This window comes from Corvus cornix, chromosome 2, assembly GCF_000738735.6.
Source record: "Corvus cornix cornix isolate S_Up_H32 chromosome 2, ASM73873v5, whole genome shotgun sequence".
Classification (NCBI taxonomy): domain Eukaryota; kingdom Metazoa; phylum Chordata; class Aves; order Passeriformes; family Corvidae; genus Corvus; species Corvus cornix.
Genome location: NC_046333.1, coordinates 9,611,892 through 9,633,216, shown reverse-complemented (window position 1 = coordinate 9,633,216; position 21,325 = coordinate 9,611,892). Strand labels below are relative to the sequence as shown.

Below are 21,325 nucleotides of genomic sequence, written 5' to 3'. Positions count from 1 at the left end.
TACACTGAAATCTCATCTCTCCTCTTTCTGAAAGAGGAGCTTTATTTATATCCATTAGGCTCATGGTTAGTCAAAGTTTCTGACAGAATCATGTTCTCAATTTCAAAGGCATTTCAGTCTTCTTCTTGAAGTGTCAAAAAAACCCACCACAGTGAGAGATAACAAAAGCTTGACAATTGAAACAACCTTGAACTGCAACTTACTCTGACTAAAATTCACTATATGTTCACTTGGCTCTACTCCAAGATTTAAAGTAATGCAAAACTAGCCCCTAATCTTTTGACAATATAAAAGCAATTCTCCCCCCCTCCCTTTACCAAGACTAGCGATGGCTGGGATTTTTAATCTCTTTTTTCGATCATCCTCTAGTAAAAATCTAGATGTTATATTTTCCCCTATTTCTGGAGAAGGGGCCAGTACAGCTTTCCTGATACAAATATTCCCAGAATACCAAAAAATGAGGATCCAGATGCAGTTCTTGCAAATTTGCCTAAAATCTGTTCTGCCCCAAGAAAAGGTTCCACTGAACAAAAAATGTTCGGGAAGCAGAGTCTAGTAGTGACTTCTGTTTCCCCTCTAGCAAAATTTACAGTTGTTTTGAAAAGCCCCAAATGGAAATATTTGTCCAAAAGCTAAATATTTGTATTTCTGGCAAAAATAGTCAGATTTTTGATGAAAAATAGAATTTTCCACAAAGGTGTGCACTCTGTGTAGAAAACTACTTTTTCTGTGTAAAAAGACAAAAATTCCAGCAATTTGAGGACAGCGATTTTGACAGAAAATTTGGAGAAGGACTATTTATGACAAAGTAGGATAGGGGCTTGGAAAAGACCTATGGAAAAATCACAGTCTATTGTTTGTGCACAGAGCCACAGTACAAAATCCTTTCAACTGACTGATCATTTTCTATCCCCCCAAAAAAAAAAAAAAATTTCTTTGCCTTCACTGTTAAAATATTTGTCCAGAACAGCCACCTGGATATGAATCTACACATTTACTCTCACCTAGCTTAATCCACCCATTTTTCTGCCAAATTTCCTTTAGTCTACACAGTTCCTTTCCTGATGACATATTTCATCTCAGTTTACATTTTCACAGGCAATTGAACCAAACATTCTCTAAAATCCTTCGGTCCTCATTAATTTGTTCTTTATCTGCTGAATTCATCTTTCTTGACTGCAGATTGCTAAATTTATATGCAGTGCTCCAGGTAAGACCTGACCAGTCCTCTGTGTGTTACCTGGCCTGATTCTTTGCTTTTCTAACTCTACAGCAAGTCTCTGTCCCATGTGTCCCGAAATCACATTTATTTTTCACGACCATGTCACATTAATACTCATATTTGCCACACACTGACTTGCACACACAGGACTTCCTGCTATTGCCCTTTAGCTTATGGTGGTAACATTTTCTGTTGTTCTTTAGCACATGACTTTCCATCCTGTTTTATTAAATTCCCAACTACTTTTAAGGACTTCATTTTCAAGTGATCCAGTTCTGTAGGATTACCTGGATACTGCTTTTGATTGACAGCACCTTGAATCAGTAGCAAATTTTGTTTTGTTAAAAATGGAAATAATTACTAAAATTACTAAAAGGAGTAAAACAGGAGCCCAGCCTGATCTCTGAGGAACTTTACTGCTATTTCCTTTTTTCCTCCTGTCTATACATCAGCATTATTAGTCAGGCTTATTTAATCACATTTTAACCAAATAGATGTTTTCATTAAGCTCTATCAATTCAACTAGCAATTTCTATGGTAGCATATGAAACACATTATTGACAGCTATCTAGAGCAAATCTAATGGCTTTTCTTTGTATAGAAAGGCATTTTCCTACTTTTTCTCAGTAAAGTATCATCTCATGCTAGTGCAAACTCCCTTTGATAAACACTACTTGTATTTTATTTCATTTTTCATTTGTCTTCCCTTCTGCACTTACTCTTCTCTATTCTTAAGCCTTTTATGCCACTTGATCAGTTAATTTTTTTTCTGTAGTTTTTGTGTTTTGTCTTCTGTTTTTTGGGAAGATCTACCCTTTAAATTGTAAAAAAAAATATAAATGAAACCAATCATCATAACTAACCATTACAAAACCCCTAAAACTAAATGGGAGAATTTTCTTCTCATTATATCTGAAGAAAAAGATTTTATTTTTTCGTGTCCAGTAAACTGTCAAAAAAAAAAGCACTGACCAAATCTGGAGATTTGAAACAAATTAGAGTTAAAATGACATTAGCCAAGTACTTTCCACTATGCCAAATACCCAACTTATTTATTTTAAATTTAATCTATAAATTTAAAAGATCAGATTCTACTTCAGCTCCACATGTGAATGTAATGAATGCCTATTAGTTTAATGAGTATAATAAGTATTAAAGGGTCTGAGTATAATAGAAATCAGAAAAACTGAATACCCTGGCCAAGAAATTGAAAAAGATCATTATACTAAAGAGATCTCTCTCACTCTTTCGAAATTACAGGGAAGTCTTCTAAATTTGAGAGAGAAAGAACAAAATTGCATACTTTACACCAAGTACTGTAGACTACACTCTGTGTCTTTGGTGAAAAATGTCCCTGTGCCATCTTCTGACTGAGGATTTCACAGTTACAGACATCACTTTAAACAAGCTATTTAACAGGCCTGAACTTAACAAACCAGAAAAGTGTCATTGTTTTCACTGAATTTCTTCATATTTGTGATCTGCAGAAAAATCTTTTTGTGTAGCCAAGCTACTTGCATATTATAGAAAGACCATTCCAGAGGGTTCTCCATGTCACTGTTGCTGGTTGGGAATCTCTGCTTTGGGGTGGAGTTGGTGTGCTGATATTGGCAAACTGCCATTTCACAGGCCACTGCCAAAAGCATTTTGTGTTTGTGAGAGAAGCTGGAGAGCAGCAGGGTCAGAGAGGGCATATACTGGACATGCTGGGGAGAACCAAACTGGGTGCTTGTACCAGCTCAAAAAGCCTAAGGAAGAGTGTCTGCCTCGCCCAAGGACTCAGCAACAGGAGGTGTGACCTTAATGACTGAGGCAAAACAATTTACAAAGTGTAATCTGCACAGCCAGAGCTCAAAACTGACTGCAGTAAAGGGGACAGTAGAGCAGACATGAGATGTGTGGGCACATGGCCTGTCAAGGATGGTGCAGCTGAACTCTTCCCCCTCCATCCTTCTGCATAGCACACCCAGGTGAAAGGCAGGGAGTGCAGCTTCCATTGATGTGCATCACTACCCTCCCAGGAAAAGCCTTTCCACACCTTCCATACTTCTCCATGAGGACAGCTGCAGTTAGAGACAATTAATGTCAGTAATTTTTAAAGGAGCTCGGTTTGTTGTTTTGTACAGCTACACTGCCATTCACATATTCTATTTGCAGATACAAGACTCTCTGGAGATGAATTTTAACATCCAGCTTTGCCTAGAAAACAGAGCTGGACAGACATTCTGTGGTGTCAGTTCACCTATAATGCAGAGGTGACAAGAATATACTTAATAAAACATAGCTATGGCTATATTTCATTAAGTCTACAGATAAAAATTCCCAACAAAGTGAGTCCACGTAGCATATATAACACAGTAAGGAATCTATGTAATATCATAGATTGTGAGAGGATATAGGAGACAGGAAAAAAAGGAAATATATATTTTTCCCATCACAGAGAATACACTTCTTCCTTCATTACAGTTTGAGCCTCACACCTAGAAGATGCACCCTCAGCTACATCATAAGGCTACTCTTCATGCCCAGACACAGCAGGGTACTGTTGTGGATGCTCAGAGGGAGGAGAATGAAACAGCTGAGGTGAATGAAAACACTTGAGGACAGCCTTTCCTTAGAAAACTCTGTCTGCGTGGTGTTGCTTCTCTGCCTAGGAAATAATGCAGGGTTCAGGAGATTATGGGGACATAAGACAATTGGTAATGGTGGCAAAAGTTTGAAATACATAGAAGAACTTCTCGACACCATCTGGATCTGCAGATAAAATACACTGATGCATTTGCTTATTCAGAGAATCTGAATTTCATCTTCTCAGTGCAGCTACAACATTTGACGTGGGGGGATGGACAGTAGCACACTGTGCTGCTTCTCAGAGGATGGTGGTGTAGCCACACATCCCCTGGAGGCTGCCAAGGTCTGAAATCCCTTTGTCATGAACAGCACACATACTGTTTGCCTCACTCAGGCCTGGAACCTTCTTTGTTGTATTCCATCTGATCATTGAGAGAGGCTCAGTAGGAACAATCATGTTAATAGCTACTGATGCTAAAATTTTACAGAACTCTAATTTTCTCCAGTATAAAAGATCCAAACTGCACGTACATTAGTCACAATCCTTTTTTCCTTGAAACCCTTTCTAAAATCATTTTCCAAGGCTGATGAAATCTTTCCTTAAGTAGTTGGGCTGCAGGAAAAAAAAAATCTAAACAAACAACCTAACAAAATGCAGGATGACAGTAGAGAATGCCTTTGGGAGATTTAGGAATATCTGATGAAGACCTAGTGTCTTTGAAAAGTGTGAAGACCTAGGAAGAGCACTTCTTTGGCAATGGGACTTAGTACAGCATTCCACATAAACTCTCTGTGGTCTGGAAAGCAGGGCTCAAAACACACAAAACAGCTTGAGCAGCTCAAGAGACAGCCACTCTTGCAGGAGGCACATTGTCCAGGATGCCTTGTACACATACTTTGAGGGAAACCCTTCAAAGTTTTTCATGCAGTTCAGGTATTTCTGGCAACTGTATGTTATGCATTATGCAAGCAGTAATTGTTAGATGACTGAACAAAAGAAAACTCCTTTTAAACAATGAAAGCAATGGTTTTGGAGTCTTTATACATGGGACATGAACAGGATTTGTGGGTAAAATACAAATTGTCAAAGCACCTTGAACTCCATAAACAATTTAAATAAGAATTGAGCTCAAAGAGGATTGGTGTCATTGCTTCAGTATGGAAAGTCTAAATCAGCCATTTATTGCCAGCACTGTGTATTAGAGGATTCTGAAGAGACCTATAGCCAGGCAGCAAGTACTTGTTACTTAAAGCTCTACTGGCATGTACCTTTCCTTGGCAGGCAGACTCTTCCAACAACTGGAACTGAAGAAAAGCTTTTGGGTCCTGAATGTGTAGTGAGAGAAGAGAAGAGAACTTGCTGTACCTTGGCACTGCCTGCCACTGTGTCCATTAGCTGTCATTGAACTTTCTATTTCCACTTTTACTGCCCTCTGAGGAATACCCAGGCTCTGCTGATCCAAAATAATATTTATTTCAACCAAAATGCATTTACTTCTCTACCACCTCTATTGTGATGAATTTCTATCCCTGTTTGGACCCTGTGTCTGCAGTCCTTCTGTGCCTCATGGATACCTCCATAAAATCTTTCTTTTGAATTTGACAGGCCCCTCTTTGAAATGTCATCAAATCAACTCTGTCTAAATTAATATGACTCCTTTGTTCCTTCATAAACCTATGTGTTCTTTGCTGATTAAGAGTATCAGTCTCATTTGTATTTATCTCTATACAGCTGTTCTAGTTCCATTCTTGTTCTTTTTTCCTTTCTACATGCTCTATAATAGGGCACTGAACTGTGATATGTTTAAGTAAAAAGAATTTGAACCATGATTTCTGGATTTCATCCATCAAGAATTTGTTTTCTTCTTAGGAAAAAAACCACTTAGCTATATATAAACAAAAATATTAGTATTTGATGAATCTCCTTCAACTGGTGTCTCTTTCATGTCAAAGAGTCACTGAGATTAGCAACAGAGGAAAGGGCTGAGAAATAACTGAAGATATTTCTTTTCACCTAAAATGCTGATTCATTGAAAACAAAACATCACAAAAGTCTGACTGTGTACAATCTTCTGTTGGAACAGATGCAAGCTTCAAAACTTCTTTGCTAGTTCTAGGATATGAGGACTACTAATACTTGAGATACTAGTTTCTGTCATTCCACAGAAGGAATAATGATGACAGTTCCCAAGAGTGTTTCTACACAGAATGTTAACAGTAATTTGTTAATTGGTTTCCCAGGCTACTCAGCTTCAACATCCTAATGAATCATTTGCTTGAAGAATCAAACACTGGGGTTTGGTGTCTGGCAACTCTTGTGTCCTCAGCTGCTGGGGCAGCCCAGCTGGGGACAGCCTGGCTGGTGGCTCCTCTGCACGGGGACTGCTCTGGGGTTTATTGCTGAAGAACCTGATGAGCCTTGGCATGTATTAATTCCACTCATGGCAACAACTGCTCTCTTAGCAGGATGCCAGACATCACAAAGCACAAGAAAGAACTTCTGAAGAGAGAAGACGGGAAGGATTTTCCAAAGCCTTGCAGTAATGATAAACCATCGGATTCTTGTGAATGATAAAAGAAATGGGTTTGCGATTGGTTTTTTTTGAAAGACTGATAGCTCTTAAGAAATTGTGAGGAGCACATCCAGACTGCCTGTGTCAACCAAGAGCCCGAAGAGGAATCTCGGACACCAGTCTCAAGAATCAGAGGGGTTGCACTGTGCAATTCTCTGTGTCAAAGACTCTTGACCTGAGAGCCTGCCTGGGAATCTCAGAGCTAATGGCATAACCAGTCTCTTCTGCAACCCAGCTGTGTCAGGAGTAGGTGCAATCTGGCCTTTCAGTCTACCTGTCACATACAGATCAAAGCCAATCCAAAGAGGTATTATTTTCTGTTACAATGAAAATACTTTTGTTACCTGACCATATACCATCCTACAAGTTTTTCTTTGTACATTAGTATTTCCCTCTGCTCTCAGCATGCAAGTTATAATACTGCCCATTAGTTTGTAGTATTTCTGTTTTAAGATGTCAAAGATACTATAATCAGCTATTTCTTTTTAATATATGAAAATAATTTTTGCATATGCTTTAAAAAATTTAAATTCTCTTTAACTTTTCTCATAGGAGTCTCCTTGCTTTGCTTGTAGCTGGTTACTTTGGGTGATATAAGGCTATTTAGGAGAGTTTTATGCTGCCTCCTCAGTCCCTTTTAATACATAGTACTTACATTACAGCACATATTAAGTCAATGGAAAGGCAACTCTAATATATTCTCATTCTCAGCTAAAAGCCAACATATAAAGGCGACTTCTGTAAAAGAAGGCATGGGCTAACATGTCACTTAACTACATACTTTCCATGCCTCGTGAGGCAAAACCCAGATCCATGCCTGGTGTAAACTGCCAGGCAGTAACACGGAGTTGCCTTAAACTCTTGGTTCTCTATTCAGACCTCGGAAAAAAAACCACTTGTGGGGAAAAAACATTTAGTAGTACAGCTGTTGCTCTGCTCAGTGGTAAGACTGACCTTGCCAGGGATCACTCCACTCACTCCTCAACATTTTCCGTATGTGCCTGGCTTGAGGGGACTGTGTTCGATGATCTTACTTGTTTCACCGGCAAAAGGCACCCCGGTGCGGGCACCGACGTGCAGTCGGGACAGGCACCCAGGTTCCCTGCGCGTGTATCATGGGAAGAGGGGGTTCTCCGGCACCTGGGAGCGGGCAGCGAGGGGTAAGAGGCATCCAGTGCCCGGCAGCAGCCCGGGGGTGGCGGTGGGCACCTGCGGGACGCAGCGATGGGCGCCGGGCGTCCCGGCTCAGGGCACCGACTCGCACCTCTTATGGGGGGAGCGCCGGCGGCAGCGAGAGGGAGGAGGAGAAAAGGAAGGCGAGCAGAGGGGCTGGGGAGACGCGGGCGGGCAGGAGCCGGGGGCTAGAGGAGGAGCTCCGCGCAGAGCGACGGCGGGCACGGCCGCGGTCGGGCCGGGAGCTGAGGCGCCGGAGCGGGGCAGGTGCGGGAGCCGCCACCGCCGCTGCCCACGGGGCGGGGGAGCCGGCAGCGGCCCCGGGCCCTATGGTGCCGGGCGGGATCCGGACCCCGCTCCCCGCCTTCGAACGGGGCCCGCGGAGCGCCGCGGAGCGCAGCCCGCCGGGCCCGGCACTCGGTGGGCATGAGGACCCTGCCGATCCTGCTGCTCTCGCTCTGCTGCAGCCTGCGGCGGGTAAGTCTCCTGCGCACAGCCCGGCCAAGGGAACGCTCGCCCCGCGCCAGACCGCGGGCCGGGGTGACCCTACGGCTCCTTCCTGAGGAGCCTGTGCGGAGCCCTCCGGGCTGTTTCCCGCGGCTCCGCGGGGCGGGGGCTCGGCGGCAGCCGCGGCAGGTGCGGAGGCTCCGGCCCCGCCGCACACACTCCGGGAGGGACATCGGTGCCTCCTGTCGCTCGCTCTCCGGCTGTCCCCGGGCGGGGAACGCGAGGGGAGCGGGCGCGCAGCCCCCGCCGGGACCCCCGGGCGCTGCCCGCCTGCGCTCCCTGCCTGCGCCCCGGGCGCTCCGCAGCGCCAGGACGGCTCCGTCCCGGCTTCGCTCCGCCGGGCACGGTCCCATCCCCGCCGAGCCGCCACTCGCTCCCCGCCGTTTTCCCCGTAGCCGGTGGACACCACTCGTTTGTGGAGAGTTCTCACGGAGCGCTGCTCGGGAGCGGTCCAGAGGCCACTGGCCGTCATCGTAGGGGGAAAAGCCCCCCATCAACAACTGCTCTGTAATACGTGCAATGGGATTGGGATGTACAAAGTATTCAGAATATTGAAGTTTTCTTTAGGGCGCCTGCTTCTATGGTCTTTATATTTTCAAGCGTTTCTTAAGTAGTTTGTAAAAGTCAGTTACATTGATGGAAGTATGATACACACACACAAAAAAAAAATTAAAAAGCCCTTTAGAATTTTTTCATTTTTTTATTACTGTATAACGGGAAAACATGCTGAAGCTGCATGTCAGAGGAAATGTTTAGCTGTCAAACTGCTGGTTTAGATGCCTTAGAAATTGCTAAGCTGCTTAAAACGCAGAGAGCCTCCTGAGCTGTATTTCCAGCTCAGTGTGCGCCTTTACACACGGTTCTGTATTCATTGGTGACAAAGGGTAACCTGCTGCTGGTTAAGCAGAGGGAAAGATGGATGAGCACAAGTCCTAAAGAGTGGTAAATGCCCTCAAAATCTTGATGTGTTTTGGGAGGTGGCCAGAGCCACATAGTCTGGAACCCTAAATCTCTTTCTTTAGCTTTGTGAAGTCCATCTGAATGAAATGGATGTATTAGAACAAAGTATAGTTAGTTAGCAGGCAGCCCAGCTGCGAAAAGTAATATGCTACCTTTGGGTGCTAACAAATGTATGTTTTCAAATTAACCTTTGCTATTAATCACTGATATTTTGGAAGTACCAGAAAAAGAAGTTGTTTATTCGGCAGCTTGCTGAATTGCGGTAGCTACTTTGACTTACCCTTCATTTAGCTAACATTTTTATTTACTGCACCTTCCTTTCCAAGATCCAGTAATTGTAATCCTTCTTGATGAGTAGGAAATCTACTGTCAGTTACTGAATGTTTGCACTTGGAAATTAAAAATAGCCAAAATATGTTCTGTGAAAGGAAAGTGATATTAAAAACGTTATGTATACGTGGGAATTTTATTCTACATGGGAGCTATCTGAAAAAAAGATAATACATAGTAAAACATAGGTATTTTCAGTATAATGCTATACTTTCAATTATAAGTTCTAGAAATCCTAATTCATGTTAAATATGTGTCTTTGAAAGGAAAAGAATTCTGCACTCGAAACATATAATTTCAATACTCAACACAGAGAAAAGACATGGAAAAGGAAGTAAGGTTCTGATGTTGTAGATGGTGAAATGAGACATTTAGAGAAGAGACAGATTTTTGTGAGTTTTCATAACAGCCCCTGCTTTTATGCTCATAAACTTGAACTGTATTTTTAAAAGCTGTGCAAGTGGTTTGTCCACAAGGAGACTGAAGAATCACCAGGCTCTCAGTCCTAACTCTGGATCCGAGGTTTTGGGCCCAGAATCACAGCTTAATTAATTATTATAACTTTAAAAACATTACTGTGTCATGCATCAGAGATCATTACCAGATTCTGTTGTTAAATGTCTCCTAAAAATGTGAAAAAAAAGACAGAAACTTGGAGAGAGACCATCTTTTTCTTGGTAATTACAAGTGTGAGCATGAGTGAAGTACTCCATATTCCCATTTTATTTTTTTAAGATGTGATTTCATTTGAGCTAATCAAACTGTCCCATCAGCTCCACTGATGTTTCCAATTTTTCCATTTGTCACTTCCTGCAGTAATTTCTCCCATGCAGTCTCTTACAGACTCCATGTGTTTCTCTGTGAGGCTCTGAATGCCTCTCTGAATTCATCTGACCCCAGTAAAGCTTCCCAGGGTCTCGTTTCTCTCCCCAATACTGCTGCATTCCTGTCTCTTCCCACAGACATAAACTTTTCTGAAAACCAAAGAACTGGGGGCAAGGCTTTGAACCAGTAAAGGCATTAGCGCTTTAATTTTTAAGCAGTGGGATTTTCTTCCTGTGTAGTATTTGCTTGAATCAAATAATCATGCTCTGGGGCCTTCAGGAGATAAAATATACATGGTGGAAAAGGGAAGAAAAGTAGAATTTACTGTGTCAAAGAGAATGAAGTTTGATCAGTTTTCATGTTCTGTGATTTGTATTAAACTTTCAGCTCTGTAACTTACTACAAAAGGGAAAAAGAGCAAATGTGTCTACTTTCCTGGTTCAGTTTCAACTCAGAGTTTTTCTGGAGAAAAAGATCTGAAGGCACAATATTGAGGAATGCACTAGAAAGCTAAATGAATGCTACAGGAGCAAGCCAGTAGATTATTACAACATTTTGTTCTGAAAAGTCAAGGTGTGAGAAGCTAAAATGGGCATCGAATCTGAAAAGTGCCTAGCATGTGCTTGGGTGAAACCTGTGCCAGTTAAAGTTGTGGCTTTCATTATTGGTAGTTGCATTCTTCATGAAGCATTTTAATTCTAGTTTCAAGACATAATGTGTTTGTTAATTTGACACAGGTGAATGGTGTCCATCCAGAATGCAGATTGAAGCTGGAGATTCACAAGGAGGAAACAAGGTGCATGGAACTTCTAAAGAATGCAAAGCCAGTGGACTACAAAGGTAAGAAAAGAAAAGTTGTAATGTAGAGGTAACTGGAGTATTGAAGATTTTCTCCCTTTACCTTCTTTCCTGTTGTGATTGCAGTTTCCATAGTTGTCTGAACTGTGCTTGGGATTTTATGGTTTTTAGAATTTATGCAATTTTACATTAAATGTACTGCTGCAGCAAGCATGTGGTGAGAGGTTTGCAGGTGCTAAGAATGCACTGGCTGGGACAGCAGCTGGGAGTGAACACATTTTCATGTGTTAAGGTGTTGTAGTATTTTCTGGCTGGCAGAGGATCTGCAGGCTGATGATGACAGGACCAGGAGAAAGAACAAATCTGAGGGAAAGCTGAAAGCCTTGGATCCAAGCATCTCTCTCTAGCTACTGTTGAGAGTAAAGTACTAGGGGCAGGAAGGATCTCTGGGTCTCCTAAGTGGACAGTGTTTCAGACAGAAGATCAGATTCACACCCAGAGGACCATGGAGTTGTGTGAAGGGAAACCCGGACAGTCGTGTTACACCCCAAACCCCAACCCTCTGTTACTTTATTGTTTTCATTTTCTTTCTGCATAGAAAGATAAATATATAGGTAGTGATATAGTGAACTGTAATTTATGGAAGGAAGAGGAATAGTAGATGTAAAGCGTTTTGTTGGGTTTTTGGGTTTGGGGTTTGTTTGGTTTGGGATTTTTGTGGGGTGTTTTGGTTTTTTAGATTTCATTATATTTCCTTGCTACATTTTTGTGTTAGCAGAACATAATTTTACAGAGAAATGACATTTTTCTTGTAAGTTGAAGCTGCTGGTAAAGCCATTTTTTCAGCAAGCAGAATACAAAGGCAACAGATAAATTCAGCTTGGCAATATGTGGTTTATTTGGGCTTTTTGTGTTCATTCTGTTTTGAATGCACTCTGAAGATGACTATGGGACCTCAGAGACCTGCCATCTGCAGTGCTCTTTGAGCGTAAACATGAGTCTAAACTCATGATGCCTTTTCCACCTCTCCTCAATTTAAATGTGTAACTCTCTCCATGCATATTCTAATATTAATATGTATAAAATAAAATAATTCAACATTTTGTATTTTATTATAATTTCTCCTTTTTATTCATCCAGATTAGTAATTTTAAAAAACCCGCAAACTCTTACTGGAATAATTCATCTAGATTTATGGCTTTTATTTATATATGAGTGGTGAAGAGAAATGGCTGCTACATAAATAATACTAGTGTGAAGCCAGATGGAGAAATAATTAGTAGCCCAGCTTAATGAATTAAATCATGAACCAATAAATTCACTGTTAGCTGTTTCATGGCTTTGAAAGTCAAGACTTCCTCAAGATACACTTTTGTGATCCAGATGCTGGACTGCTCCGAGGGTATCTTTGTGATGCACAGCAGTTTTATTTTGGGCTCCCTAGGGGAAGAAAGAAGTTTGCTGTTGGTGTTTTCTTCCCAGCCCCTTTTCACTGGAAGAGGGGTGCCTCTTAAAGGCAAACTTCTGTGAAAGAAAACTCATGTCTTGGAAGGACACAGGATGATGTCTGATGGTGTTGATTCAACCCTGCAGGCAGTGGCAAAACAGCAGTGCAATGATTTATACATTTTATTGAATGTCTGTCTGAAATTAAAGGAATATTCCATTTTGTTGGAGACTGGAATAAAGCCCCTGTGGTGATGAACCTTTAAAACTGCATGTTTAATATTACAGGAGAATTTGTTCTAGGCTTCCTGTTACAGATACCTTTACCAAGAACCTTCAAAGAGTAGCCTATGTTAAATGTATGCATTTGCATTTACAAAAATAGACATTCTCTGTGTGTCCTTATTTTCCTAATAACCTCTCTGTAATCATACAAAGAAGTAAGGACTATTTTGAACAGTAACACTCTGACTGCTGATGAAGAAGAATTACCAATGAAAATTGGCAAGCTGGAACTAGTCCAAGTCGTAGCTCCACATGTAACTTGTAGAATATTTGAAACATAATTCTTTACAATAAATTCCAAAATTCTATTCCACTTTTTCCTGAATGGGAAAGATGGTTATACAGCCCTTTTCATGCTTTTCTAGCTTTAGTATGTGCTACCTGACTTAAAAAATCTGTTAATGAAATCTCATGAAGGTACTGTCTTCAATTTGGAAATAAAGGTTCCCTGAGATTTTCCACAGAAGGCTTGGACCTCGATTATCAAAATCAGTGGGAACATTTTCATTAATTTTTTGGGCACCTGGGAAACCACACCTCTATGTCATCTCTATGCTCCAGAATTCAGCTGGCATGCACAGCTACTGAATTTTAGAGGATCCAAATTGTATGGGACAAGTAGTCTCTTCTTAGAGCTAGATGGCAATTATGTATTGGAAATCTTGTCTAATCTTCTCAGCTCCCAGTTAGGGATATAAAAAGGAAACATGTAAAGGCAATTGAGGTTTATTTGACATGATAAAATGGTATTATACCTGAGCTGCCTCAAGACATAGGCTGAAGAATTTCAGTGAGTAATTTTTGCATTGCGCCTAAAATCACTGACTGTGAAGTCTATGAAGCACTTGCTTACTTCATGGCTTAATAAAGCCAGTAGTGTGTTTTGCAAAGAAGCACTGTCTAAAGACTATGTAAGTACCCTTTGAAAAATGCTAAGGGTATGCTAAAACCAAAGGACACAGTTGATCTAAATCTGTTTATTTGCCAGTGTCAAACTGTGAGACACCCAAACCTCTTGCTTTGCACCTTTTGGGGGATTTTCAGGCATTAGCACACACTTTTCCATTAGTGGACAGCACTGCACTCCATTTAGGGAAGAAGTCACTTTCCAAAGACCTGTGGCAGTGCTTTCCTCTCTGTAGTGCTCTTTAGAACATCTGGTTGTTTATTTTATGAAGACTGCATTAGCTTCTATCCACATTTGTTTTCATCTTTCCTCCTATAATTTGGCCCCTGAAGTATGGATGCACCTTAGCTGGCAGCCTAGGAGAGGTTGGTTTTTCTTGGTGCACATTTTATTTTCAAAGGGCAGATGAATTGCATTCTAACTAGCTGATAGTAGCTACAGATTTTGAAGTTTATATGGAAAAAACTATTTTTTTTGATCTGCTACCCATAGCTTGTCTGATTGAAAATACATAAAAATTTTCCTGCTGCAAATGTCTTCCTTTATTCCATATTTAGAATTTCTCTTTATAAAGAAACTGGCTCATTTCTCTTCAACTTTAAGTGAAAAATGAAATCTTATGGTCAAAAATGTTAAAACTCACTCAGCAGAGTTTTTAACAGGGTTCTACAACAAGAAGTTCTAAAAAGATTTCATTATAAAAAAACGAACTTTAGGGGTTTTGATTCATCTTGGACTCAGTGGCTACACAGTTAAATGTGTCTTTTCAGATCTTGCTTTCCAAATATGTTTTTTTGCGAGACCCATATGTCAGACAACATTTTTAATTTTAGATATGGCATCTTAACTTTGAAGAAAGGATGTAGATGAAAAGAAAAACGGCTTTGGAAAGAATTTCATAAACCTCTCAAAGAGAAGCTTCATAATGCAGCTAGCAATAGGAAATTGAAAGAGACAAGACTACCAAAATGATGCTCTTAGTTATTCATAAGTTTAAAGCAAGAGGGACCAATATTGCTGTATAATCCATTCTCCTGAATTGCACTGTCAATAGAATTTCCTTCAGTGATTCCAGCGCTGAGCTCATGATCTTGTGGATGAAACAAGAGATGTTCAGAACAGTGGCAGGTTGTCCAGAAGTTAATTTATCTGACTAACTTACCTGTTAAGGTTGTTCATCTGGTAAGAAACGTGCCTATTTTGCATTTACACCCCCCACACACACCTCTGTGTATAACTAGGCAAACCTGGTGATCACTCTATCATCCACATTAGTCAATAGAAGACTGACACAAAGCCAGAGGAGGCTTTCCTTTGCTGCATGAAAAGGAATCTCCTCAAGTTTCCCCCTTTCTTAATGCTCCCTATCTCATCAAGGTCTTGTGTCAGGTTTTGTTTAGTTTTGAAGCTATTGTTTCTGTAAAATGAGTCAGTAGTTCAGACTGCAGTGGTGCTGAAAGTAGAATTAAATGAGATGGTGGGGTCATGGAACTTCTTTCGTGCAGCACTAGTAACTCTTGGAAGAACAACTTTAGCTTTCTTGAATCCCTATGCTGCTGCTTTTCCAGCTGTAGTGCAGACATGTTGCTACTTTTTAGTTCACACACTTTTTATGAAGGAAGCCAAAGGGGCTGCTTTGGATATTTGTCTGTTTCGGCTTTCACAGATTGAAGTGTCATCATTAATGACACCACATAAAACAGATCATCCTTACAGTATTGACAATGTCTGGGCTTTGTGGAAGTTGTACTTAAATATTTGAGGGCAGAAGGGAGGCAGAGCTTTGTATTTTGAGGAGGCTGGGTGGGAAAGGTGAGAAAGAGCCTTGAATGAAAGGAGTTGCCTACTGAAAAATAACTATTAGTAAATAAAATAGCAAAGACCAAGAAAATTTCCTGATCATTCAAAAATCTCATATAATAAAGTTTACTAAGAGTGACAATAACAAACCCTTTTGGAAAGAACAGAAGCAGCAGGTGTCCACAATGATTCTGAAGACATGAAATTTCTGCTCTACCCAAAATGTGAACAGCAATTCAGCAGCAGACATTAATATATGGCATTTGTAGCCGTGAAGAAGGAAAATGCACAGCCATAAGTGAATTTATTGTGTTTTCCAGAAGACTCTGAAGGAAATACTGCCCAGCATAGTTTTGCACTTGAGTCCTGATAAAGACAGCAGTGGCCATGGCAGTGTATTCTCCATGACATCCAAAGTTCAAATACCACAAGGAAGAAATTTTGAATACCAAAACACTGAAAGAGCTTCAGCTAATACAACACATAGCACATAGGTTAGACATAATACATACTAGCAGAAATATATGGTCCTACTTCTTAATAGAGACTTTTAATATTTTGTGATGGAGTTTATATGAACAGGAGATGGATATTTAATGGTATTTTTGAACAATGTACAGCATGCCAGAATTGGGGCAACATAAAGATGAAGGTACCTCTTACAGCTTTGACTATACATACATTAATATATTTGCATAAGAATAGAAAATAATGTTCTTATGGTAAGATTAGCATGCCGTCCAGTCATACAAAAGTAAATGCTCTTGTCTCCAAAGGACATTTTGAGTAATTGGAAAGCAGGATTTTCTTAGAAAATTTGGCTGAAAATTTGTTTTCTTTTTAGGAGGTGTTTTTTTTTCAAAGTTTTAGCTGGCAACTTCCGTATTTCCCTACAGAACCCTATAAATATATAAATGACATTAAATGTAATACTGGCCAATAGATTTTTGATTCTCTAAAGGGAAACTGTTCTTCAAAAGGGAAATAAGACATTTCTTCAGAAGTGTTTCATTTAGTGAAAATGCAGAAATCCCTTAGAAATCTCAGAAACAGCATTTTTGCCATTCCTGGTAATAGAACTGGCTTTTGAAGAACCTATGAACTGCAAACATTTTAGGTAAGTATGAGATAAACTTTATTGGTTTCATCATTCTGATTAAACTAGTTAAATCTGATGTATACTGTAGAATTTCAAATTTCTGTTTGCTGTCTACAAGTAGTGTTCGTTGACCAGAAATGATGTTCTTTATATCAGCGCTTCCTCAGTATTTGTGAGTAATTGGAGCTGCTTCTCGACCACACTGTAGCCAGTGCTTTCATCCTCACACAGCTGCAGGTGGGCAGCTTCACACAGAGGGGCTTTGGGCAGGCAGGGTCTGGCAGGGTCCTTCCCCCCAAGTCAGGGCAGCCCCAGCCCCGGGCAGCTGTCACCTCCCTGTGACAAGGACATCAGCCTGCAAGGTGGGTCAGGACCCAGCCTGGCACAGGGCACCAGGGTCGGGCAGAGACTTGGGATGGCTGGGCAGGGCCACAGCAGAGGGCTGGGAAGAGGCAGGCACGGCTCTGAGGAGGATGAAGGCAGGTGCAGCCCCAGCATGGCTGAAGGTCCAGCCCTGGGCTGAAGGTCCAGCCTGTTAGAGAGCTCAGGGCCCTGACAAAAGCATGTGGCAAATAACTTCAGTGAGGCAGTGTGGAGCAACAGCTTTTTTTGGAACTGTCTCATTCCTATTCCCACTCTAAGCAGTTCTGCTTTGCTCCCAATTTGCTAGCTTGCTACTTGTGTAGCACCTCCTTTTCATTTCTTTTTTATCACTTGTGTGCAAATGCAGAAGGAATGTCAGTCCATATACATGTTCGTAATTCCCATGCGACCTAAGTTCCATTCTGTGGCACACAGACCTGCAGTCTAGAAATCATTGCCCATAAGAGGTGAGATGGCTCCTGCTCTGCCAAGTACAAAAATCAAAACGTTTCTCACCCTAATCTAGCTGTCGACTTTCTTACTCATTTTCAAAGCACTCAGTTGTTTTTTCATGTTTTATGCATGCCTAGACAGTTTTAAAAAATGCTAAACGTCTCTTGCAAGTGACAATTTTTAAATCCAAATACAAAGTGCCACCTAGTGGTTATAGATTTATAAAATGTGTCTATAAACAAAATTTTCCAGCACAAGCCCCAGTGTTTCACTGAGATAAACTCTATTGGTTTCATCATTCTGTTTAAACTAGTTAAATCTGATGTAGAAGAAACACACATAGGTAAGTGAACTTGTTGCTCAAAGACTGGATCCCAAAAAGCAGGATGATGAATGTGGTGGCAGTACTTATGTAAGCTGAAGAAAATGAGAAACAAAATGTGGTTTATAGTCTGTTATGTTTCCTTTCACTATGAACTATCTGCAAATGCATGACAAGCATTAAAGACCAAACAGTCAAATAAAGTAAGTGATCTCATTGAAACTAGCTAACAATAGTATCTGCAGTATCATCTGGAGGAACAGGAGAGGGGATCAGTAGGAGACTTTTGAGCGAGTCACTGAGCAAGGGTTTTCTGGGAAGTTTGGTTGTTTCCTTGGATATGCTGTGAATGACACATCAGAGAAATAAATGGTGCAAATGAAGAGATTGAAAACGTTCAATGCAGGGTGCAGGAGTGTTCTTTTAGACACCACAGAAAAAGGGATGAAGAACCTTTTTCCTTTTTGCCTTTGCTAGTTTTATTAACAGTTGTTAATGGCTTAACCCCAGAGATCAACCCAGCCCTGCACAGACACTCCCTCGCTCCCACACCAGCAGGATCACAGAGAGAATTGGGAAGGTAAAAGCTGGAAAACTCTTGGGTTGAGATAAGGACAGTTTAATAGGGAAAGCAAAAACCGACTGTTCAGCACAAATCCAAAACACAGCCCCTTATTAGCAACTGTGAAGAAAATTAACTCTATCCCAAACAGAACCAGCCCAATCAGTAAAGAAAAAGGTAAAGAACATAACAGTAGACATGCAGAAAAAGTTGAGGAGTTAACACAGATCTAAGCTGGACTGGCTTTATATGTACATATCAAAGTGAAAGGACAAAACCACTCAATGCTTGAGAATTTATTGAAGCACAGTGCAAACATAGAGACTAAATCCAATAATGAACATAAAAGAAAAAAGATGTACATTAAAGTACATCTGGGTACTTAGACTATTTAAAAAATACTATAAATAAAGAAAATTACAGACATTATGTGAAATAAACATTGGAGCAGTATCAATTTTGCTTAGGAAGTGAGCTACTTTCTATAGAAAGTATCTTTTTACTGGTAAAATTGTTACCAGAACTAAAACTTAAAACCTTATTTAAAGCTAAAAAATATAAGTATTTTGTATTTTACTTGATTAATATCCTTCAGAGACAGTAGGAAACAGGCCTATGTATGTGAGAGATGGGTAAAATTTCCAGAAAATGAGACTTTAGATAATGATTTTATGAATGACAGTCCAGAAATCTTAACACTGGATTAATTAATAGATGGACAAAGAGCTGTAGAGAGTGAGTAGAGAGGAGACTATTAAGTTTGATCAAGCTAGATATTCTATGTAGAGAAAGAGAAACATTTAGCATAGTATTTACCACACCTTCACTTCCGAACAGTGTGGTATTTAAAGCTTTGGGGTCACTGGAAAGAAACAGGCAATTGTTTGGGGCAATGAATCTGGCCAAATTTCATGTGTTTTAGGATGAAGTACATCATTCTCCATCACATTCTGACATACGTCATTGCATATGTCATTGTAAAAGGATACTATGGTGGGTGAAGAGCAGTATCTGGAGACTTGTGAAACTTACCAAGATCCCCAGTTGTGCCACATCTTTAATTTCCAAAATCAGTAGGGAATTAGTTGCTAGTTTTAATTTTGCTGAATTGCACTTATGCTCTACAAAAGAGATACATTTTTGGAATGGAAGAGACAAATTGATGCAAGTGTAGTAAGAGTGGACTCATTAATTTTATCCCACCTCTGCGTAAGGGTAGGGTTTTTTAAGAGAAGATGAAGATATAATACTGCAATATTGTTAAAAATCTGTAGTAATTGGAGGAAGGGGGCAATGAGTGTGATTTGAAAGCCCAGAAGGTGCATTGTTGTTTAATAGTTGTAATTCTATCAGTAATTACACAAGTAACACCATTTTGGCATTCAGACCTGACCAGTTTTCAGATGCCCACTGTGGGCATTCAGTAACTCTAAATGCCTCCAGGACATTTCAGCAGTGTTCTCAGATGTCCTGTATCATAATCAATAAGCCTGTAGATATACATAAATTGAGGGTTAATATTCTTGGAATTCTGACAACAGTCACTTGAGTTTCACTCATAGGATTTTTGACGCATTTGAATGTAGTCTAGGTGTAGGAAATACGTCTTTGGTGTTATTTCATCCATTTGATTTAAGGCATCTGAAACAGTATCATTCTCTCATGGGCCATAGTTGCCTGCAAAGTCCTAAAATACTGAGGAAAAAATAGGGAAAAAAACATATTCCCCAGAAACCATTAGTGACTTGTGAGTGTTTTGAGCATCAAAATCTTGTATACTGAGTTCCTTCCAGCAAGCTGGCTTTGAGATTTGATACAAATCGTGTTGATTAATTTTGGTAGGAATAGGACTTGAAGCTCAATTTTTCTACATAATGTTCCATTTAATTGAGGCTTGAATAAGAGTATTTAGTCTTTTTTTTTGTGGAAAACGTAGCAATGGAGCCCTAAAGTTCACATTGTTCAGCTGCCTGTTCGGCAAAACCTTAGCTCAGTCCATATACAGCAGCATAGGAAAAATTTATAAAGGCCTCTGGGCTGTTTGCAGATTACTGTAACAAACCCACCATTTTACAGAGAGTGGATTAAACAAAAGGGAATTTGAGAAAGTCATCAGCTTCCATGGGTGTGCATGAACACTTTCATGACTTATCTCAGCTCTCACTGTTAGTGGAAATGGGGTTGAAATAAAAACGTCTGAAGTCTCACAAGATGATAATTATTCTTGTGTACTCCAGGGCTTGTTTATGCTGGCTCAGGCAGTCCATCAGTCAAAGCCAAAAGAGTTTCATTTTGTCACTGTAGTTCTGAGTGCCGGCAGATGAAGAAAATAGCTTCTTTGTCTTTCTGATTACTTGTGTGTTGTTGATGTTGTTTTTGGCTTAAAATCAATTGGGGAGGAAGCATGACCTGAACTGGTTCAGGTAAACATTCTTTTACTTTGTGTAAGCCCTGGTGTTGCATCATAGAGATTTGGACTTGATTTTGACTCAGAACTGCAGCTCAGGAAGCACCTAGGCATGTTGAAATTCCATTGACTTCAAAGGCTATGAAGGTGACCTGCTGAGATGTAAACCTCAGAAACTGTATACAGATGGCCAAGCCACCATCAGAGATCTCTCAGGGATACTGTCAGTAATGCCAAGAGGCTGATGCAGCTTACAGGGCAGTGGAGGGTAAGGCATTATGTTATCTATGCACAGAGATAAACTTTGTGAAGTGTTCCCTTTAGTAATCCCTTATTTTTGGCATCATCTTTCTGAATATAGAACAGATGCTTCATTTAGAACTGTACAATCCTAAGAGGAGTGAAGAAAGACCCAATCCCCATATGCGAATCCTCTGGAGAATTGCACTTCCTTGGGAAACTATAAAGAGGACTCTGTGGAATTGGTGATCAAATGCAGAATTTCCCCCATAATCCTCCTCTCATCATCTCCAAACCTTGTTCTTGGTACCACACCGAGGCTCCCTCCCAGCTATCACACTTGGATGGATGTTTCCAAAGGAAAGCAAGGCCCATGGGAACACTGTGCCACTGGCTTTTCTTCATGCTGCAGCTAGGACATAGCCTTGGGACAAATCCAGCTGCTGGTCCTGTAACACATTCTTTGGTTTCCTAGTTTACGT

The 21,325-nt window shown here is 40.5% G+C and overlaps 1 protein-coding gene across 2 annotated transcripts in view; it reads left to right on the top strand.

The window, feature by feature from the left end:
- Window positions 1-7,394: 7,394 nt before the first annotated feature.
- The window catches only part of VIPR2 (vasoactive intestinal peptide receptor 2), a 51,748-nt gene continuing 37,817 nt past the window's right edge, over window positions 7,395-21,325 (top strand). The window contains exons 1-2 of one of the 2 annotated variants that reach the window (XM_010394867.3): window positions 7,395-7,526; window positions 10,899-11,001. In XM_010394867.3, coding sequence (XP_010393169.1) covers window positions 7,482-7,526; window positions 10,899-11,001 — 148 coding nt within the window. In that variant the 5' untranslated portion in view covers window positions 7,395-7,481. Of the gene's footprint in view, window positions 7,527-7,779; window positions 8,017-10,898; window positions 11,002-21,325 lie in introns of those variants that run through there. The other variant, XM_039549261.1, reaches the window with a different exon arrangement.